The sequence below is a fragment of the Saccoglossus kowalevskii genome, chromosome 17 (genome assembly GCF_978046115.1).
Source record: "Saccoglossus kowalevskii chromosome 17, keSacKowa6.1, whole genome shotgun sequence".
Lineage (NCBI taxonomy): Eukaryota > Metazoa > Hemichordata > Enteropneusta > Harrimaniidae > Saccoglossus > Saccoglossus kowalevskii.
Window position 1 is genome coordinate 8,333,781 of NC_140657.1, and position 23,086 is coordinate 8,356,866.

Consider the following 23,086-nt stretch of genomic DNA (forward strand, 5'->3'; position numbering starts at 1 on the left):
ACCCAGGGGACAATCAAACGTGTATAGCAACCACCCAAGGGACAATCAAACCTGTGTATAGCAACCCCCCAGGGGACAATCAAACGTGTATAGCAACCACCCAAGGGACAATCAAACCTGTGTATATCAACCACCCAAGGGACAGTCAAACCTGTGTAAAGTGACCATCCAGGACAATCAAACCTGTGTATAGCAACCACCCAAAGGACAATCAAACCTGTATATAGCAACCACCCAAGGGACAATCAAACCTGTGTATAGCAACCATCCAGAGGACAATCAAACCTGTGTGAATAACAACCACCCAAGGGACAATCAAACCTGTGTATAGCAACCATCCAGAGGACAATCAAATCTGTGTATAGCAACCATCCAAGGGACAGTCAAACCTGTGTATAGCAACCATCCAAGGGACAGTCAAACCTGTGTATAGCAACCATCCAAGGGACAGTCAAACCTGTGTATAGCAACCACCCAGAGGGCAATCAAACCTGTGTATAGCAACCACCCAAGAGTCAATCAAACCTGTGTATAGCAACCACTCAGAGGGCAATCAAACCTGTGTATAGCAACCATCCAAGGGACAGTCAAACCTGTGTATAGCAACCACCCAGAGGGCAATCAAACCTGTGTATAGCAACCACCCAAGGGACAATCAAACCTGTGTATAGCAACTACCCAGGGGACAGTCAAACCTGTGTATAGCAACCACCCAGAGGGCAATTAAACCTGTGTATAGCAACCACCCAGAGGGCAATCAAACCTGTGTATAGCAACCTCCCAGAGGGCAATCAAACCTGTGTATAGCAACCACCCAGAGGACAATCAAACCTGTGTATAGCAACCATCCAGAAACAGTCAAACCTGTGTATAGCAACCAGCCAAGGGACAGTCAAACCTGTGTATAGCAACCAGCCAAGGGACAGTCAAACTTGTGTATAGCAGCCACCCAAGGGACATTCAAACCTGTGTATAGCAATGAGCCGAGAGACAGTCAAACCTGTGTATAGCAATGAGCCGAGAGACAGTCAAACCTGTGTATAGCAACCACCCAAAAGACAGGCAAAACTGTGTATAGCAACCACCCAAAGGACAGTCAAACCTGTGTATAGTAACCACCCAGGGGACAATCAAACGTGTGTATAGTGACCACCCAGGGGACAGTCAAACCTGTGTATAGCAACCACCTAGAGGGGCAGTCAAACCTGTGTATAGCAACCACCTAGAGGGACAGTCAAACCTGTGTATAGCAACCATCCAAGGGACAGTCAAACCTGTGTATAGCAACCATTCAAAGGAACTTTATTAAGATGGTCTTTATAGACAGGTGGTCTTTGTATGGCGGTAGGATTATATTTTTATGCATCGTCAACTTATTTGATATATTTGTCCAGACAATTATAAGTTTGACCTAAAATTAATTAAAAATAGTTTTATAAATGGAATGCTAATTATAATTTTGTTCTCTCAGCCAAGGCAAATCTGCAAAAATATTGCTGAAAAGTGTGATCAAGTAAATAAGTGGTCTTTATACAGTTGCATAGGTGGTCAGTAATACAGGTTTTACTGCATCTCTGCTCATGGGTGATCACTAATACAGGTTTTACTGCATCTCTGCTCATAGGTGGTCAGTAATACAGGTTTTACTGCATCTCTGCTCATGGGTGATCACTAATACAGGTTTTACTGCATCTCTGCTCATAGGTGATCACTAATACAGGTTTTACTGCATCTCTGCTCATAGGTGATCACTAATACAGGTTTTACTGCATCTCTGCTCATAGGTGGTCAGTAATACAGGTTTTACTGCATCTCTGCTCATGGGTGATCACTAATACAGGTTTTACTGCATCTCTGCTCATAGGTGATCACTAATACAGGTTTTACTGCATCTCTGCTCACTTACCTTCATTGACTGTAGAATTTAGGTAACCTGTATTTGTTCAGTTTACCAGTCATTACCCATAATCCTCTCATTGCTCTAAAATTGCATGCAATTTTTTTCTACTGGGAACATGCGTTTCACTACTGTTTGTCTGATATCGTGCTAGTGAAAAGGCTTGATAGTTTTTTTTCACCTGAGAAAATAAAATTGCCAGACATATTTCTAAATAGACACGCATATTGTTGACTTGTATATTTGCTGGATGAGATAAAGCTGCATGTTCACGATATATTCCAAATTAACAACCAAAAATGAACAACATTTTTAATGGCCGTCCGCGGTAAAGAGTTTACGGGTACGGGTAAATGCATTTAAAACAGTGTCTTTGATTCTAATAGCGAGATTTTATGCAAACTACTGTTGTATCTTAACTGCATATTGTCTTGGTTTAAAGTACAAATTGAAACCACAAAAATCAAAGTTTAATTTGTTCTTTTTTTAACCTTACGCACAGATTCCTAGAAGTTTAAGAAAGAACACGCCAATAAATCTCTACAATAGTACTTTTATCCAGGTTAAATGTGCATCATTGCACCGCCAATAATACAAGGTGTTGGCCTCATCATCTCCGCTCTGTGTACGAAAAGATGGTACAATGGTGATTTACTATCTCCGACACTATGCTGCCCATTGTGTGGGTCATCCTAGCTTAACAGTCCCTAGAAGTACTTAAAAGATGTTAAAAATAGTCAGTCCTTAGTGTGTATATTTAGTGTTTAACGATTTCAATATCTCAAAAGATAGGGGGCGGGCTGGAAATGAATGGAACGATGTGGGTGTGGTGTGAAGCTACATGTCTGAGTTGATGAAATGACGCCCATAGCAACCCTGCGATAAATACAAACACAGGAGATAACCATTGTAGACTTTATTCAAATTAGCTGTACATCAAGTTTTAATTTCAAAAATATTGTATTTATATACAAATTCATGTTTTTATATTCCAGCTTTGAATCATTATACTACAGAATTGTTCACCTACATGCATGTCTACTGCATTATAAAACAAGTGAGTACTACAGATATACAAAGTAAAAAACAAACTGAACTGATTAAAGGCAGCCATAGTGAAATGACAAAAAATTTACAAAATATATCACATACAGTGAGATAGAAGAGCCTTTGTTTGTCATATTTAAATTTATGATAATAAATCACTTTAAAATAACCTATAAAAATATGCGATACATCTCAATTTTTACTATACCATGAATATGGAGAATTAGTTTTAAAAAATATAGCGATAAAATACAGCACCCTCAATGCAGTCAGTAATACAACAAATAGTGATAATACCGCATTTGTCAGCCAACAAATTCACTATACATTTGTCAAAAAGTGTAATTTAATTCACACGTACTATTGCAGTCAAAAGGTTAATTTAGAACAGAAAAACATTTCCTGCATTCTATTGCTTGTGAATCACTTTACTGATATACAATAAAAATGTGTGAGGTACAGTTTTCAAAATGACATGCATGACAACTAAAAGAAAAATATGTTTTTGATATTCCACAATTAATATTAATTTCAGAAAAATAATGCTCTGCAAAAAGTACATCTGTATTTGACAATAATATCACCTGCAATTAAAAAGAAATAAACTACTATATTGTGATAAAATGGGTCTGCTTTTATTTAATCTTATACACTATAATACACCAATGAAACAAAATAATATTATCAATAAATACTAATCTTGCATCGAGAATGTTGAATAAACAAATTTTACCCTAACATCTTAGTTCGAAACTAAGTGATAGAAAAAATAATTTGCAGTTTACCTATCACCTCCCTCCTAGAGTTTTTAAGGGTTAACCCTTTGAGAGCCAAATTGTTTTTCTGCTCAAATTTCAGTAAATTTGTTCACAGTTTCTGTCATTTTCAGTGAATTTATTCTTAATTTTGAACCAAACAGACAAAATGTGACATTGTTTCTAGTTTTTGATCACAACATTTGAAATTTCACAACATTTTCTGTAGAAAAACACTCACTGAAGATGAGCTGATTCATTGAAGATAATTAATGATCTCCTCAGAAAATGATCAAATCTGATAGAGCAGCTGAGCTGGTGGTTTTCAAATCACATGACAATGGGCAATCACCTTGATGATATAAATAGATCTACTGGACAGCCTTCAATGACAGTGCAGCTAAAAACTCGCTGTAATTCCTATATTGTTAAATCCATTTATTTTCACTGACATTTAATTTCACTATTTTGATGAGCAATTTCACTGTGTTTGCAGGGAAACAATGAGATCTATTGTTATTTTACATGAATTTACAATTTAATTTAGCAGAATTTTACTTATCTTTGAAAATAGAGAAATTAATAACCAAGGAATAATAAATACATTTACAGTAATTACCCGGTAATAGTTTATGTGTTTACTTAATAAGGTAGAAGTCTACTCATAAATTAAAATACCCAGAATTTATTCATTTTGCAATAAACTGTACTCCAAGGCAATACAAGGATATTGACCTAAAACAAAAATTGGGGGTCACCAGCTTTTTTTTCCAAAGAAAATGATGGTTGTATTTTAGTGGAAAGTGGCCATTTTTGACACTATTATAACACTTTTACCACAGGTTCCTATGGCAGAGATATTATGTAATATCTCAAAATCTAGCCTGGTGACATAGGCTGAAAAATCATATATTGTTAAAGATGGAGTACTTTTTGTTGTTCTGAATTATTTAAAAAATCTAGGTTTTTAAAGTGTCAAAAAATGCATTTTTTCTTTAGCATTGTGTTCTATGGAATTGTTCTAAAAAGAGCAATTTTCAAGAAATATTATGACACGTTTCTCAAAAAGCATAACTGTAACACACAAAATAATGCTATTTCATTGTACCATGGGACATTAGCTTCATGATTGTACATAATAAACTAATTAACATTGTCATGTGATTTATGACCAATTTTGCCAAAAATTATGACTAGGCTTCTACCTTAAATGACAGGCATGTCCAAGGTCAAAATTGGTCCTATATTAACAAAGCACACAATACATGCACTTGAATTAGAGAAACACTTCTAATATAGCAAATATAGTATTCAAAAAAATTACACCTACCCCTTTTCAATATCTATTTTAGGTGACTACTCTTTTATCAATATTTTTGCAGATTTGTCTGATAATAAGGCCAAAAAAAAAATTGTTTTGTTGCCCTCAGCGACCGACCGAAAAATATGAAATATCGGGTCGCGTTTTTTTTTTTAATAGGCCCAAATATTAAAAAATCACCATTTTAAGCAGTAAAAGTGTGTTTCCTCTAAAAATTAACAATCCCGGAACGTTGTTTGATCCCCAGGGTCCCCGGGGGGATAAGTGGCGACTTTGAACCTTGGGTTGATCTGTATTTAAATACAAAAGACTGAAAGAAACACTTTCATTTTTGTGTTTAATATCTAGCATGTGTTTGATTGATTCCAATATACCTCGGCTATTTACGACACCTTTAGTTTTCACAAGTACAAAAAAAAAAAAAAAATAATAAATATCCAACCGACCGACCGACCGACCGACCCAATTTTTCGACTTGAGGGCAACATAAGTATTTTTTTTTTGGCCTAATTACCATTTTGTTTTTAATTTTCCTAAAGTCAATTTTTTTGTTTTTTGGTTTATGTGCACTTCTATTGTAGATTCTAATACATGGGGATAAAAGCATTCATGAAAACACCTGCATGTCCACTTGAAGGATTTTTGCATGCGAGGACCAATCGGAAACCCTTTCTTCTCACAAAACCTGATACTCACCAGCCCTCTGTATTACTACATGATAATATATCTGATATATTACAATTTGGGTTATACTAAATTTATATATAGGGGTGTAAGGTTGAGGTATAGGTCAGGTGACATTATATATAGATCAAGTGACATGCAGGACACTAAAAAGAAAGTAGTCAGTTAGGTTCCAAGGCATTTGCTATGCAAATTTGAGTACCCCTAGGAAAGCTTGGATACATTAAGAGTGAATGCAATTCAGCATTGCATTATGGGATACCCAAATGGTAACTGGAATTCAAGATATAAAATTTGTTATTTAAGGCCTAGAAAAAAAATATATGCATTTCTGATCACTGCAGCATCCAAAAATGTGATATCAGAAATTTAGGAAAAAATCAAAATAAATGCACAAATTTGAAGACTATTTTAGAAAAAATGCGCACCTGTTATTTTGGAAAACACAAACTTTTTTTATTTTCGGGGTTTCACTGGCTTATATAAAATGGATTGCTCTTTGAAAAAACAAAATATGAAATTTACTGATGGTAAAGAAAAACATACATTGTATTTACAATCTAACTTTGCCATTGCATATATCACTGTACACTTGTGCATTAATGAGTTGATACTCTCCAGTCTTTGAATTGCTGAAATACAATTTATCTTTGACAACATTGGGATTAAATGATTCCTTTCTTAACTCGGTCTTCTTAATTTTAAATGTACCTGGATCAGAGAAAAAGGACAATATTGGATTAGACAAAAATCTGGAAATCCCTGAATAAAAATGTTGTCCTACAGTGTGGTTAATTTAAATCATAGTTTAAAGATCATGCAAGTGTGAATCAGTGTTTATTATTAAAAATATTTTTGTATGATATGTTTATAGTTAATAAATTGAATTTGTAAGGCTGTTTGTTTTATTTTGATTTTTTCAGATTTAAAACATGATATTTTAATATATATTCAAATTTCTATTGTTATTTGAATTCAGATATGGGTCAATGGGTAAAAACTCCAGAGGGCGCTCATCGCAAATTACATACAATTTGAATTTTGAACTACACACACAACGTATATTAAAGCGAGAGGGTCGTCACCTGTGTACACACGAGAATTGAGTCCCAAGCAATGATAACAACGCACGCTAAAAATGCAAAGGCTCATGGGTAGACGCTTGTTTGTAAACAATGATACGCTATGGCTATCTGACACATGCGCAAGTGACGACTACCCCGCTTTAAAGGTATTTTAATAAAGTATGAACAGCAAAAAACAAAAGAATCACATTCTAGTTTGCCAGAGGGCAGTTTTACATTCTGGTTTCTTTCCCGCAAGCCCATGGAGACGGAATAATTTTAAAGATTGATTTTTAATTTCTATTTAACTCTTGGTCTAAAAAATTGCTGTGATGAATGAATACAAAACATGCCAGCCTGTGTATGGATTATTTCACTTATAAAAATCAACTGTTTTGTATTTTTTCACAATGACTTATATTAATACCTAAAAAAATGTTTTGTCTATAATTTAAAATAAAATAATAAACAGGAGTTGAAAGTTGGATGAACTGGATTCAACCATATCTTGTTTTACTAACATTACCTACACAGATACTGTAGAATACTTTATTTTCGCTTGGAATTTATTTTCGCTATTTTCGCTGAAGGGATGATTCCGTGAAAATAAAATCCAGCGAATATACTTTTTTCCTATATTTCACATTAAACTCATGAAAAATCAGTGAAAATAAATTCCAAGCCAAACGCCCAAAAAGCCTTTTCAGCGAAAATTAATTCCAGCAAAAATAAAGTATTCCACAGTACTTGCAAAATTGGAAAAAATGTTCTAGTTGAGTAATTTCTGTAAATGTGTCAGTCTGCTATTTAGTTTTCACAAATTAAAAAAGACAATTTTCCGCTCACTGCAAGATCATGTATTTTATGTGAAATCAAACGTACAAACAAAGAAGGTGACATAGCTTTGTAGTGGCAAGAAAACATTGTTTTTTCTGTTCCTCTCATTAACGGTACATTCTTGACAACATGACAACATTTGTGTTTTTGGTAGATTTGAAATACGTTTAGCACATGTTGAATATACGATTTTGATGATTGTTCGTTCAAAAAATGACACTTAATTTTAAGAAGTAAACGGCCTCGTTAAAAACAAAATGGCCGGTCCAGGTACGATGTTGTACACATTTTACTTCGGTAATTTTTTTTTTCTGCTTATTTTGTTTTTCAGGCATATTAATTGCAACAACTATGTATATCGGCAACACAATCAATTGAAATACTTTTGTTTACGTTCAGACAGCAGTTGTGGAGTTTTGACAGGAGTGTGGGCGTGGCAATCATGCCTCGTAAAAGGTTTCTCCGGTATGTTTTCGGCACTGGTTGAACTACATGGTTTATCTTTATGCACTTCATGGATTTCTTCCTCAATGACGTCTTTTAAAACAAAATCCCAATCAATGTTGTGATCGTCGAATTCGACAAAATCGCCGCAAGCCTTCCACATGGTAATGTTGTGATCCGTGTGCTAGTAATGACGCATGCGCAATGACCCAAATCGCTAAATGTCATGGTAACTTCCAGTGGGATAACAATATGCACGTCTACATCAATGGGAGTTTATTTTCGGGATAACTTGGCGTAAGGTGTCAACGATTTATTTGCCCATTAGGAGGGTTAGTACAATAGAATACTAAGCGTTTCCAGACCGGTGATAGAGGGACTGTGATACAAAGCAATATCCACCATGATGATTTTCAGCACAATTTAACCTGAAAAAGTGTCCTTTGACATAACAGGTCACGTCTTCCATTAACAAATCAAAATGCTGACAAAATTTCCCAATTATTGATGATGTAATTTTTCCAATGCAATGCTAAATTACCGCAATGTTAAAATTCTACTTGTTAACACTGATTTCAACAAAAAATGGTGATTTTTTTTCTTTGTTAAATCGCAATTTTCGGAAGGTAAACTGATTGTTGAGGAAGTATTTAAACACCTTTCACAGTCGCCAACAGGTCACGTCAAGGAATAGTTTGCTCGTTCACACCCTATTCACGATAGTCTCAATGGAAAAAAAACACGAAGTCCTATGACCAGGTTTTAAGACTTGACGACTCCATTTTTGGTGTTTCGAAAGCTACTACTCAAAGAAATAACAGAATGGAAAGGGTGCGAACAATGTGCATATGTTTGCCCACCATGCACTCTGAAATTTGCTCATAAAAGCACGAACTAAACAACTGTTACAGTACCTATCATGATTTTACACGAGTGGGCTTATACTCAGGGAGGGGCTTATGATAGAGCAAGTATGGTATTGTGGGGTGCAACCATTTGCTCACTTACCTGTAGTATCAACGCTTTCCACCAATCTTATAAATAAGGGTCTTGCATAGCTTGGAAGTTGTTTTTTCAAGTTATTGGCTAAGGCCACCAAATCTAGCGTATGGTGTTTATCTACGACTGCTGCCATACCACAACGTCCTTCAACACCTAGGAACGGGAAGATATAATCAATATGGGTAAACAGCGAAATGCAACAAAGATTGATACCGGCAAAACCATGTAGAGTTGTGTAATCATTCTGGTTCCCTCAAATATAACAAGAACCTTCCCAGCATTCTCTTTACCAAATAATGTAGAATGTTTTATTATTGCTTGAAACTTATTTTCACTGAAAGGTTGTAATTCGGCCAAAAATTAATTACTTATACCAACAAATTATTCTGTGAAAATTAAGTAAATCACAGTAGCCGAACTACCTTGCTTTACGGGCTTGTTGCAGAATAACACAACATAAGGCATTATTTGTAGATTTGTGTAGTTTTGTTACGTTACTATATGTAGACAGAGAGAAATAAGGAAATATTCAAGGTGGTCAAAACAAAAACAACTAAGTCCTGTACAATCATGTGGAAGTTGTATCAAATTTGGGAATAAAATATTTAAAAAAAACAAAAACACATTTTATATACTGGATTCTATTTTTCGTGAAGGGCTTATTCAGTGAATATAATACAGTAAAACCTGTCAAAACTGAACATGACTGGGACTTGGATCTATGTTCGATTTTCACAGTGACTCTGTTTATTCAGGCTGGGCGTAAGTTTGATTAAAACAACAATTACATGCTGTAAACACAGGACAAATGAAAGACACCGGAGTTTGCCTCCGGTGATTATATTTACATTTATTGTATTGTTTCAATAAAATAATTTACCAAACAAGACAAGAATATTAGAATAACTGTATCGCGTATCGTAACTGAAGGCGTCAATTTTGAATGACATCACAACGTAAGTTCACATGTAATTATCATAATTTATGCAGACAGTTGATTTTGCTGTTAAGTCAATGAATCAAATTACGATGTAAAAAAAGTTTTGACTGCTTTAAAGAACATCTTTTTTCAACAATTTTGTTTTCCATTAGAATTTTGAGATCTTGGAAATCTGTCAAGTAACTGGAGTCTTCGTTTATTGCGAAGTTTTGTAATCTCATCAACATGTCTAGCACATCGTCAAGTCACAGTCGTCATGGAGATTGATAATTTGACTGTCGTTGCAATTTATGTCATTGTTGTGTGTAGATTCATGGTTTTCTTTGTCTGCAATAAAATTGTCAATAATCTGTTAATGCCACTCGCCGTCATAAGTTGCTTCAGTCAGTATACGTTCATTAAAGTGGAGGTATTTATCAATCTACAATGTGTTTGTGGGTCTGCAACTTGCTAAATGAGGTTTTCGATTTCTTAGTTGTTGTCTGCTTGTGAAAAACTTAACCAGTTGCCATTGTTTTACTCGGGACGTTACTTGTAGTGTGAGCTTTGATATTGTTTCTGTGACGTTCACAATAAATTGAACACAATGCACACTTTAGGTTGGACAGACTTGATTACTAGACAGCGGATGTGGTGCAACTGGTCGGATGGTCAATGTATTCAGTGTGAATATTGGACTTGCGACCGATCAATCCGGTCGGTGTTTGAAGTAGACAGGCTACATAAATCGGTCGGTTCTGACAGTAGGTCGGTTTATCCAGGGGTTGGTTTTGACAGGTTTTACTGTATATACACTTTTGCTCCCTATATTATAACTTGTAAAAATTTCGCTAAATTTAATTCCAAATGAAGTATTTTACAATGATCAATGTATTTATTTGTTCAATATAGAGTTTACATAAACCCATATAAAGGAAGTGAAATCGACAGTACTTATGACACTAAATACACTATATCAATTAAAAAGTTTTCTCACCTGGTATTTCAACCCCATATACGACTACATCACGTGAGTCTAGAATCTTACTAATGGTTCCTTCTACTTCAGATGTTGACACGTTCTCTCCTCGCCAACGAAACGTATCACCTGACCGATCTCGGAAATACATATAGCCTTCGTCATCCATGACCAAAACATCTCCTATTTAATCAAATAATTTTTCACAGTTTAGTTTTTACATACACATACTTGACAGTCGTCATGCTGCGTTCTGTTCGATATGGGACTCACAGCAACGTATACAACGCGTGGAAAATACATTGTTTATTTACATGAAATTCAAATGCGCGCTTTAATATTATAATGAAACAAAATACACATCCCATGTCTGGTGCAGGTTACCCTAGGTCACTTTTGAATCAACATTAGTCTAAAATTCTGACCAGGGTAATATCACTCATGAGCTTTACCATATTAGATGGCAATGTAACAATAAGTTAATTACCCAGAAACACTTACCAGTTAAAAATGCACAGTCTCCATGTGTGAACACATCATATATTAGTTTCTTTTTTGTGGCCTGCTTATTAACATAACCTTGAAAGTCCCTAGTAGGATCGCCTCGGATTACTTTCCCAACCAATTCACCCGGTTCCCCTGCAAGAAAAATAGAATCCTGATTTAAAAGTCAGTCAGTGCCCATAGAGTGTTTCAGATGAGTCACATGTGAAATATACAATGTGTTCATAAAATACATTGAGTGTTTACAAAAAATATTGTCACACACTGAGTGGTGCTTGGTTGATGGCAAAATTATATTAATAATTGCCATCTCCAGCTGTTTATCCAAACTTTATACCATGATATTAAACAGCAGGTTAACTAACTATCTGCATGAAAACAATCAAAACAGAGATAACCAGTTTGGCTTTAAGAAAAATCATAGGACAACGGATAACATTTATATTTTGAGATCCTTGATTACAAAATATGTAAACAACAAACGTAAAAAAACAGAAAACTATTTATTTTCATGCTTTATTGACTTCTCCAAAGCCTTTGACTCGGTTTGGCGTGAGGGCTTACTATATAAACTTCTGCATTTAGGCATTGGGGGGAACTTCTATAATTCGATTAAGTCAATCTATAAAAATACACACTATAGCATAAAAATGAATAGGGGAATTACACCATACTTTGATTCTAATAGAGGTGTGAAGCAAGGCTGCAACTTAAGTCCCCAGTTGTTTAATATTTATGTCAATGGTATTTGTGATGTTGTTAACAATTTTGACCCAGTGGACCTGAATGGTGTGAAATTTAACTGTATTTTATATGCAGATGATCTTCTGTTAATATCTACTAGTCATGATGGTCTACAGAAGGGCATTGATGCCATTCAAAATTACTGCCAGAAATGGAAATTAAAGGTTAACATAAACAAATCTAAAATTATAGTTTTCAACAGCACTGGTAAAAACCTTGAAGACAAATTTCAATTCTATATTAATGGAACACAACTTGAATGTGTGAATTTTTATAACTACCTTGGTATCACTTTCCAATCAAATGGGAAATTTAGTGCAGCCACAGCAAGGTTATATGAAAAAGCTCACAAAGCATCATTTAAAATGTATAAAATGCTTTGGGATTCAAATGAATGTAATTCAGTGAGTCTAGCCTGTAAACTGTTTGATTCTGTTATTAAACCAGTTATTCTTTATGGAGAAAAGTCAACAGTACTTTTGCCTCCTCAGAATCTACATCTTCAAACACTGCAATCTTTGTTTTTAAAGTGCGTTTTTAAATTATTATTATAAAAGCTCTATCATTCTGTTCTAATAGCTGAACAAATTTTTGGCATGTTTTGCTTTTTATGTATATTTTATGTATTGTTTTTGATTTGATAACTTTGAACTAAACAGATTTTCTATTAGCTTCAGATCTTGATCAAAGTTTGGCACCAAATTTATAGGAGTGATTATATTGATTTTCTTACATCTTTTGCAAATGTGTATCAGGCTGTGCGAAAACTCTCCATAAGTTGGTTTTGAAACCCAGTCTAGTATTCCCATGGGATTTGGGAGATACATAGCATTATTACAAGATAAATGATTTGCTTTATTGAACACAGACAACAATGCATATTTCGACTGAGATCAATGACCTGTGAATGTGTATCACCAGTGATCAGTCAAGTAGAAACAGTCAAAATATTTTATCAGATTTTCTCAATTTTTGCATATTTTCATACAGGACATCTGTTGTTCAAACTCAGGGAAGACTTTATACTGATGAATAAGGTGACCAAGTTTGATAAAGTTTGGAATAGAATTAGTGAAGTTATTGTGCACACAATAACAATTATTAACGACGACAACGCCGGACAGAAATTTTCCCCTTAATATACCTTTTCCTTCCATCTTTGATAGTACGGGCAAGGTAAAAATACAGGAAAATGTTTGCAGGAAAAATGATGATACGGGTCACTAAACATTTAGCTGGGAATTAGGATTACAAAAGAATGTACAGATACCATACTGGCGTGATTACCTGGTTCACATATTATGCATAGTCCGGTTCTCGGATCCCGGATCACTTCACCGGTGTCTTCATTGACTCGCACTAGTTTGATTGGATAAGCCCATGGAGCAATGCGAGAATTGAAACCAACAGCACCAGGTTTGTTATTCGTATTAACAATATTAGCATTCCCTTCAGTTGAACCATAGAACTCGGCAATCTGAAAAAAATAAATGTCCCACATAAAATATCCAATATATGCATATTAACGAATCATACTGAATAATTTCTGTCTTGATTTTCAAAATGTTGTTACATAATAGGAACATCTGGGGTATTTTGCAGCCAAGTAGAACATCATTGTGTTTGATGTTGCCACTTGTATGGCCATTGGCAGCCATTTTGAACAAAGACGAAATCCGTAGGCTGTCAGAATGTGATGGAAGTAAATGACATGGTTTTAAGGATCCCTCACTGATATTGACCATGTACATAGCCAGAATTAATTTTTTGGTTAAGGTGAATGATGTGACATTATGCAAGAATGTACTGATGCCAGTAAAAATAACATCATTCACATTCCCATCACACCAGATTCCCATCTAATATCACTAAACGTTGGATCTTTCCAAAATTTCTGATTTTAAGATGAGTAAGTTAGTGTACATGTTACTAAAAGAAGACGTATATATCGACTACCTACTAGAAATAATCAAGTGACTTAGATTTATCTATCGGTATCTATTTTCAAAACTTGTTGTTCACTGTATTTGTTTGTTGTTTATAATAAATAAATGCTAGGTGTTATGAACAGTGTGTGTCGTTAATGAAAGTAGTTTAACCAGCATAAAAAAAAGATAAAACACACTAGTGTTAGAGCTTACTTTTGGAATGTTAAACCTTGTCACAAATTCCTCCCATATCTGCGGTCTTAGTCCGTTACCGACAGCCATTCTTACTTTATGCTGCTTCTCAACTGCCTTAACGGGCTGCACTTTAAGATACCGACATATCTCACCAATATACTGTATTATCTGAAACAGAACAATGTTGTCTATTACATTGACAAGAATTTATCTTATTTTGCCTTATACAAGTGACCAGAATTAAAAAAAAATTCCTGGTCAATTTTTTTACGCAAAATCGATGAGCATGCAGGTTATTTTTTTACATTGATTTTTAAATTGTCATAGAAATTGTTTTTTTTATTTGATTTTTCCCTAAAATTGTGCATGATGGCCAGACACGTTTTTTTTTGAGTTTTCAAAAATTAGAAAATGTTCAGTAAGATATGAGGTCTTGACATCATCATTGACAGAAATAAAACAAATTTGTGAACATGTGACCAATATAATCAGAGAGATAGAGATTCATCTTTGAATGCATGTTTCATAATAACATAGCGAAATTATTGGCACCTTGCTAGTTGGAACTAAAATAATAAATTAGAATTTAGGATGGATAAAACTTGGATAAAGCATGGTTATTATGTGGTTATCATACTAGTAAATTCTGAAGCAGTGGATGCATTAATGTACATTTTCATTTTCCAGGACATCAACAGATTTGGATTTATGCATGCTAATTTATACGTAAAATGTTTTAGGATGCATTCACACATATACATGTAAAATGGAAATGAGAAAGCAACGCCAATAATCAGTCTTGCATATTAATGAACGCAAACAACTTATACATAGTTATTTTACGCATCACTGTTTTTAGTGTTGTGAGACAAGAAAAAATACAACTTACTGTACAATTATAGGTGATGCAGTCATCCCAAAACTGACTTGCTGAAAACTTCTTACGAATAACCACAGTGATTCCACTGACTATTGTCTGACCAATGCCGACGATGCCGCCTGCCGAGTGATAAAGTGGTAGAGGGCAGTAAATGATATCATCTGAATTCATCCAGAAACATCGGTTCATGCCGTATGCCATGTATACAAATCTAAAGAAAGAAAAGACATGTAGCTGATAGGAATATGTCTTGGATGTTTTGTAAAAACACTATCAGATTTAGAGGTTTTTATGACACTACATGATAATATAAACCTCTATTAGCAAGTAAATTCTGTTTAAGTACTGAAAAGTGACTAATTTTCACTGGGTTTAAATTTCGCTGATTTAGCATTTCAGGCATATTAAGTGGGTTTTAAATTCATGATTTTATCATTTAGATAACGTGTTCTATGCTCAATTTTACATATTCACTGGGTTTTGAATTTAGCGCATATTCCAGTCAGCGAAATAAGCAAAATTAAAACCCAGTGAATAATTAACCCTTTAACAGTAAGCCGATTAAACTGAATTGTGATGATGGTGATTTATAAAAACAATAATGAATCCCCTGCAGCCTCATATTGGATTTGGAGAAGGGTCGAGATTAAGATTCACTCCACACATTATTTTGCCATAGACCTTTCTGATAATCCAATATGGTACTGTGTGAGATTCATTACTGTATAAGTAATCCAATCTATTCTACTCTAATTAGAATTATATTCTACTCTACAAACAAATTTTCAGGACTTGGGAGGGGGGGGGGGTTCTCCCTAGTGAAGAACTTCATTAACATGTCGCCTGAAATGCCCTCTTTCCACATTGATTTTGCTAAGTCTGTGGAGGCAATAGATGTGCTAAATCTATACATCATGGACATTTCTAGCATGAACAATTTGTTCACAGTATCTGGGATAGATGTGCACATAAACCAACAATTTCATTTATTGAATACATCTGTCTCGCCCCTCCACCCCACCATCAACATTCAAGGCATTATCAACACTCAGAGCCATAACAATACAGGGTGATATCAACACTCAGTGTAATATTTATACACAGGGATATATCAACAACCAGAGCATAATTAACATTAGGACAATATTGACACTCATGCCACTATCAACACTCAGGGCAATATCCACACTCAGGGCAATATCAACACTCAGGGCAATATCAACACTCAGGGCAATATCAACACTCAGGGCAATATCAACACCCAGAGCAATATCAACACTCAGGGCAATATCAACACTCAGGGCAATATCAACACTCAGGGCAATATCAACACTCAAGTTAATATCAACACTCAGGGCAATATCAACACCCAGGGCAATATCAACACTCAGGGCAATATCAACACTCAGGGCAATATCAACACCCAGAGCAATATCAACACTCAGGGCAATATCAACACCCAGGGCAATATCAACACTCATGGCAATATCAACATGCAGGGCAATATCAACACCCAGGGCAATATCAACACCCAGGGCAATATCAACACTCATGGCAATATCAACATGCAGGGCAATATCAACACTCAGGGCAATATCAACACTCAGGGCAATATCAACACTCAGGGCAATATCAATACTCAGGGCAATATCAACACCCAGAGCAATATCAACACTCAGGGCAATATCAACACCCAGAGCAATATCAACACTCAGGGCAATATCAACACCCAGGGCAATATCAACACTCATGGCAATATCAACATGCAGGGCAATATCAACACCCAGGGCAATATCAACACCCAGGGCAATATCAACACTCATGGCAATATCAACATGCAGGGCAATATCAACATGCAGGGCAATATCAACACTCAGGGCAATATCAACATGCAGGGCAATATCAACATGCAGGGCAATATCAACACTCAGGGCAATATCAACACTCAGGGCAATATTAACACTCAGAACTATGTCAATACAGGGTTATATCAACACTCAGGGTAATAATAATAATACTCAGGATATATCAACAATCAGGGCAATATTGATACTCAGGGCATATCAACACTCAGGGCAATATCAACACCTATACATGGAGTGATAATGACCCTCACCTTGCATGGGTAATTATAGCAGCTTTTGGTAAACCTGTTGTTCCTGATGTATAAATATAAAACAACCGATCTGAAAAAAAAATTGTAAATACAATGTAATAATATATTTATAGATATTACATGTATATAAATTGTTATTCAGATGAAGTATGAAAAATATTATCATAAGAGTGATCTACTAGTTGATAGTAGTTTGTCAGATAAAGTAGTCAATGATGTCATAGCAGGCAATAGTCTATTTGATATATACCCCCGGTATACTCCTAGTGTATCACAGAAGGCGATAGTTTCAGATGTCATCAATCCATGTATTACCATAGTAACAAGATATACAACACTAAGTCTGTAAACTGGTCCATCCCTCATGATTTCTAGATTACCTGATACATATTCACTGTTGTCATGGCAACATATGTTTACTACACACCTGTAAAACATCTATTTGCTATGACTGGTGGCGGCAACGGTGAACACTTTTGTAGTATCGGATCAAGATGAACAGCAGATATCGTGTCGTTTCTGTAATTCCCGATGCAGTGTAGTCGTACCGATTTTTTGAGTTTCTGTTTGATATCCTTAACGGCTGTACATGCAAGGAAACATACAAAAGACTAAAATCATTAATAGTTAGATGAACAAATTTGGTCAAATAAAAAATTAAATATAATTTTTTTCAGTTTCTGCTCATAATTTTTGAGAAAATTGGTCATAAATTGCATGACAATGCTCATAAGTTTACATGTATTTTGGAAAATCTTAGGTAGTGTCCCATGGCACTATGAAATAGCATTCTTTTGTGTGTTTGTTGACATATTTTGAGAAACTTGTCCTAATATTTTTCAAAAATAGATATTTTTAGAAAAATTCCATAGAGCATAATGTTAAACAAAAATTGCATTTTTGACACTTTTTAAAAACAATTTGTACTCCATCATTCACAATATATAAATTTTTCAGCCTATGTCACCAGCCTACAAGTTTAGATATGCCATAATATCTGTGCCATAGGAACTTATGGTATAAGCTCTATAACACTGCCAAAATGGCCACTATCCACTAAAATACAACCACCATCTTCTCGAAAATGTTGCTGGTGACCCCCAACTTATTTATTAAAAAGTGGATAAATTCTGAGTATTTGAAATGAGTAGGCTTCTACCTTAATTATATTCGTATACATGAATAAAACAAATTAGAGTTTAGCTAAAATTTAATTGAGAAACGTTAGTTTGTTAATACTTTGTTATCTATGTGTGTCATTAGTCTGCATCCCTGTGCAAACATAGTATACACAATGTATTATATAATTTTGTGATTGTTTGAGGAGACACAGTCAACTATTTCTTTATTATACTGTAGTTCATTTTGATTTTGTGAGAGACAAAACAAATTTCATGAATCAGTGACAATTTCTCTGAGGACATACATGTACAACACATGTGTCAACAACTTTCATGAAATTGATTCTCCGTAAATACAGTAAATTCATCTAATCACAAAAATTCGTGTAGTTAAAATTAAGTGGTTCACAGTATTTCTGGTTGTAAGATTTGCATTCAACTGTTTTCAATTTATGCAAATCAATTGCATGAAATTATATTGACCTTTGGGTAACATGTGCTACTGTTAAAATCTAGCGATTACATTTGATACTATATGTGAGTCTTCAATCTCATGCAATTAGTCTTAATTATGCACAGTGTAGTACGTTAGAATCATCTTTAAACAGATTAAACTGTTTTTCGCTGGTATTTAATAATATTGTGATGAGATTGTGGATTATATGTTCACTTACCATCAGTGAGTTCCCCTCCATATACCAGTCCTACTGCGTCAGCCGCTTCAATGCAATGTGTCAATGAATCCAAGCGCAAATTGAAATTAATGAGTGCAGCTATAACCCCAATTTTTGCAAGTCCCAGCCACATACAAACAAACTCCGGCCTACTCTCCATGAAAATGGCCATGACTTGATCTTTTTTGTGTCCAGTGTCGTAAAAATAATTAGCGATACGGTTTGAATACTCATCAACTTCGCAAAAAGTCCATGTTCGTCCCTCGTATATAAATGCGATTTTATTTGGATGTTTTTGCACTAATTCTTTGTAGTAATCCGTCACCAGTTTGTTTTGATTCCTCATCGACCTCATTCTTAATCTTAGTTCAATGAGTGACCTCAGAGCTCTGTCAAGATAAATCAATGCGTATATAGATATTAGCAAAGTACACAGCCACATCGATCACCACTGGTCATCTGCCAAAACTCATGTACCTTTGTATGTATTTAAAACAACAATATTATGTTATTACTATTCAGTCCTTATATCATTAAACTATTTGAACTGTTTGTTTGTTTGTTTATTTGATTGTGTCAAAATGACTTATTGCCTGTAAGCCCTATTCAGCACAACAGTTTGTTTGTGATTTGTTTACTCCAGCATTTGTTGTGAATTATTGTCTATCGGCTTGAGGATAAGTCGTGTTTATCTAGATATGAAAATGCCATTATTTGTTTGGTATACCAAGCAGTTTAGTAATCACATCATTTATAAACAGGGAGATGAACACCAAAACTAATTCAGAGGTTCTTGACAAACAAACCCGGAATCTTAATTATTGTCACAATATATTCGTATATTGTATAATTTTCTATTCCATTGCATGGTTTAGTGCTGAATTATCTGGTATTGGTCGAGGCAAAAAATAATCATGGGCCACCCCTGTCCCCCCAAAAAACAGATTTCAAATAAATGATACATTTTAGTTTCTCATTTATTGTTTACTGTTGAGTTCTTTCTTTCATGTTTATATTTATAATGAAAATTCAAAAAAACAAATATCGGTAAATGCATTCTATGATCTCCTCTATCCCCAGGATTATGCAAATCATAAGATAATTATTAATACTGGTATATTACTAATATTTTAATATTTTTTTCTAAATATTTGTTCTACAATTCATCCGAATTTTCAAGCAATAAATTCATCTTCTTATTTTGTTTTGAATATATAAATATATTGATACACGTACCAGCAATAGAGAAATACTTCAGATACATGTATGAATTAATTTGTCTGTGTTGACTTTTTTAACATGAGTGTTATTTGGAGTGAACACTGTTTAAATATAGCGTAGGTCACCATGGAGATATGGCAGTGTTACAAGGTCCTTTCTAGAACTATTGACTGCACAAAATTGAAATTGAATAAATACATTTTCGGGAAAGTATCATTCACGTGATTCGATCATTTTAAATCGTACACAATGAAATTACTTGAATTATTGCTGCTACAATTTTTTCTGTCGTAAAAATCTGTCTTCTGTCAAATTAAAGAGTTTATTGTTCACTCCAAAGAAAGCAAATATTATTAAAGTTAAAACAATATTCTGAGAGCAAACAATTATTTTTTCCAGCAAAAATATAGATTTTTTTAAGCTTATAATGCTTTTTAGTAATTTTCAAGGATTATTCTCAGAGCAGCTGAAAATAAATATACACGGGTACGTACATATAGTTACAGAAATTGTGACCTCAATAGATCACAATCAAAAATCAAAACACTAAACCACTAGAATGTACATGTATAATGTATAGGGGTTAATTATTACCTGTATTTCATTATTGCTTATTTCACTGAAAACTAAGTGAGATAATTGGTAAATTTTAAACTCATTTTAGAAGACAGAACTATGTCACAGAATGTTCTAAGTTGGTAACGAGCACAAAGCACAGTTTTTTAAAGTTTTGACCGTTGTTTTCATCGGTTGTGGTTGCCAAGCAGTGAAAATGCTCGGATGATTGCTCCTGACTTGGAGAATTGAATATATCCCTAAGACAGTGAAATATTTCATTTTTTCGTTGTCAAGGTTTTTTTTCTTAAATTCAAGATCAGATGGTTAGCTACTATTAGAAAACCCATGAATTTATAACATTTAGTCAGAACAACTGATGAATCAATTAATGTGAACTATGCACGACCTCCAAGAGGTCACACATCCTGGTACTTTCTGAGGGTACAAATTCACTTTTAGTTTTGTATTTTAAGCTGGTTACCTGAGTAGTTCAAACAAGCGTAGAGCTAAAATGAAACGTGCAACACTACCATCTATCACAGTAAAATTAGTATATAATGTTACATTGGTTGCCAACTGAAATAAGGGATCTACCATTTAATAATAGGGTGGCTGAATGATTTGAAAACAAAATGCAATCTAGATACCTGGAAAAAAATGCGAACAAGGTGCAGGAACAATTATTGGTTATTTCAAGAAAAAGAAAAATGTACAGACCAACATCAAGTAAAAAAATTGCACAAGTGTAGACAAATATGTTTGTAGTATTTTAGCTAACTTTGTTATTTTAGATTAGTTGTGTTACTTTATGTTCTTATATTGAACTTTACTCGAGCATTGTTATTGTGTACGTTCCAAATAAAATATCCTATCGTATCCTATCCCCTGGTCATACTCTTCCAGCCCCCCATAATTTAAAATGTTTGATCCCTAACAAATATACCAGTAGATTTATACCATGTGAAGTATATCCCACTACATTATCTGTGCTACAGGGGGTCAATGTTGGCAATACAAGTAGGGTGTTAGCTGTGGTCATAGTCCCCTGGTTGCTGGCAGTCATTTTCATTTGAGGTATACCTGACGCCGCCTCCTCCATGTGCACTTAGAAGAGAATACAACCAAGAACACGTCAGTAAAGTGGAATCAAATTAAACATCAGTTTGGGCGCCACAGAACCATAACGTACGCCGTTAGCCCTGCGTACACGGCTGTTGTATCGGGGTATTCAGGACTTGGCAGTGGTAACCCCATGTACACAGACTACACGATGGTTGATCTACATGATTATACAGTGTATTATTGCGGTAACAACACAGATAAGCAAAATACACCTACTTTATATCTCTAGGGAAAGTTTTGACGGCGATCACAACAAATTTCCAATTAAGGACTAAAAACACCAGAAACAGCGTCAGAATTACAGTGAACCAGCTATTGCCATTATATCGCAATACAGTGGTGAGTCCACCAAATAACGCCGCCTTTAACACCATTTTCCAACTAGGTGTAGAATTCACGATCCGACGTAGCCCCCTTGCTGCGCTGAACACGTTAACCATATGTAGGTGTGTACCCGGTGTAATGCAGTCAACGAACTTTCACGGATCAGGCGGGGAGAGAGGTGAGACAAAAAGCATCGAACGCAAGTCACATCATGCACACATGTTTGTGGGACTGTTTCCTGACAACTGCATATAGCGCCATCTGTGGTGACATTAGGAGTTGGTGAACCACTAGTACTAGTATTTGGTTTGGTTTGAGACAGTTTATTGAAACACCATTCCTTGGTATTGGTTATACAAAACAAGGACAGCAAAATGTAAGACAAGAAAACTATAACAAAACAAACTACGTTAAAAAATCAATAGTTAATAGTGGCCTATAAAATATGTTTCAAGCCTTGAAAAAATATAATAATAATAACTTTATTACACTACTAAAAACCTTCAGAGGGTTATATATACATTGTACTAGTAATACAATAACACAGAAATTTACAGGGGAACTTAAAGGGCGTAGTCGTCGCTCCACGCATGCGCGAGACATATGGGTCTCATATAAACAAAGATGGCGACTTTGGCTGTTGCGCAGATCAACGCAGATCAGTACAAACTGAGACGCTACCAAGATCTAATTACGTATTCTTTAGGTGATTGGAAGGTATCGAAAGACTCACTTGCGGTAATTAGTGTA

General features: G+C 34.8%; 1 protein-coding gene across 2 annotated transcripts; it reads right to left on the bottom strand.

The window, feature by feature from the left end:
* Positions 1 to 2,798: 2,798 nt before the first annotated feature.
* Positions 2,799 to 22,593, bottom strand: LOC100372265 (long-chain fatty acid transport protein 4-like). 2 transcript variants are annotated; one of them, XM_085492103.1, is made up of 11 exons: positions 22,229 to 22,593; positions 19,112 to 19,500; positions 17,744 to 17,899; positions 17,317 to 17,386; positions 15,210 to 15,411; positions 14,339 to 14,488; positions 13,485 to 13,674; positions 11,451 to 11,588; positions 10,968 to 11,132; positions 9,058 to 9,204; positions 2,799 to 3,528 (listed from the first exon to the last, which is right to left on the bottom strand). In XM_085492103.1, the coding sequence occupies exons 1-11, from the start codon at positions 22,450 to 22,452 to the stop codon at positions 3,476 to 3,478; spliced, it is 1,884 nt and encodes a 627-aa protein (XP_085348229.1). In that variant the 5' UTR covers positions 22,453 to 22,593; the 3' UTR covers positions 2,799 to 3,475. The 2 variants fall into 2 exon arrangements, with proteins under 2 accessions (XP_085348229.1, XP_085348228.1); XM_085492102.1 differs by having other exon boundaries at positions 2,799 to 6,415.
* Positions 22,594 to 23,086: the final 493 nt, after the last annotated feature.

Excerpts from the sequence above, each read along its gene's own strand:
- LOC100372265 (XM_085492102.1), bottom strand. The coding sequence starts at position 22,452 with ATGGTTAACGTGTTCAGCGCAGCAAGGGGGCTACGTCGGATCGTGAAT. Across the intron at positions 17,900-19,111 it reads TGGAGGGGAACTCACTGATG|CCGTTAAGGATATCAAACAG; the intron begins GTAAGTGAACAT and ends TTGCATGTACAG. Across the intron at positions 14,489-15,209 it reads GCATCACCTATAATTGTACA|ATAATACAGTATATTGGTGA; the intron begins GTAAGTTGTATT and ends GTTCTGTTTCAG.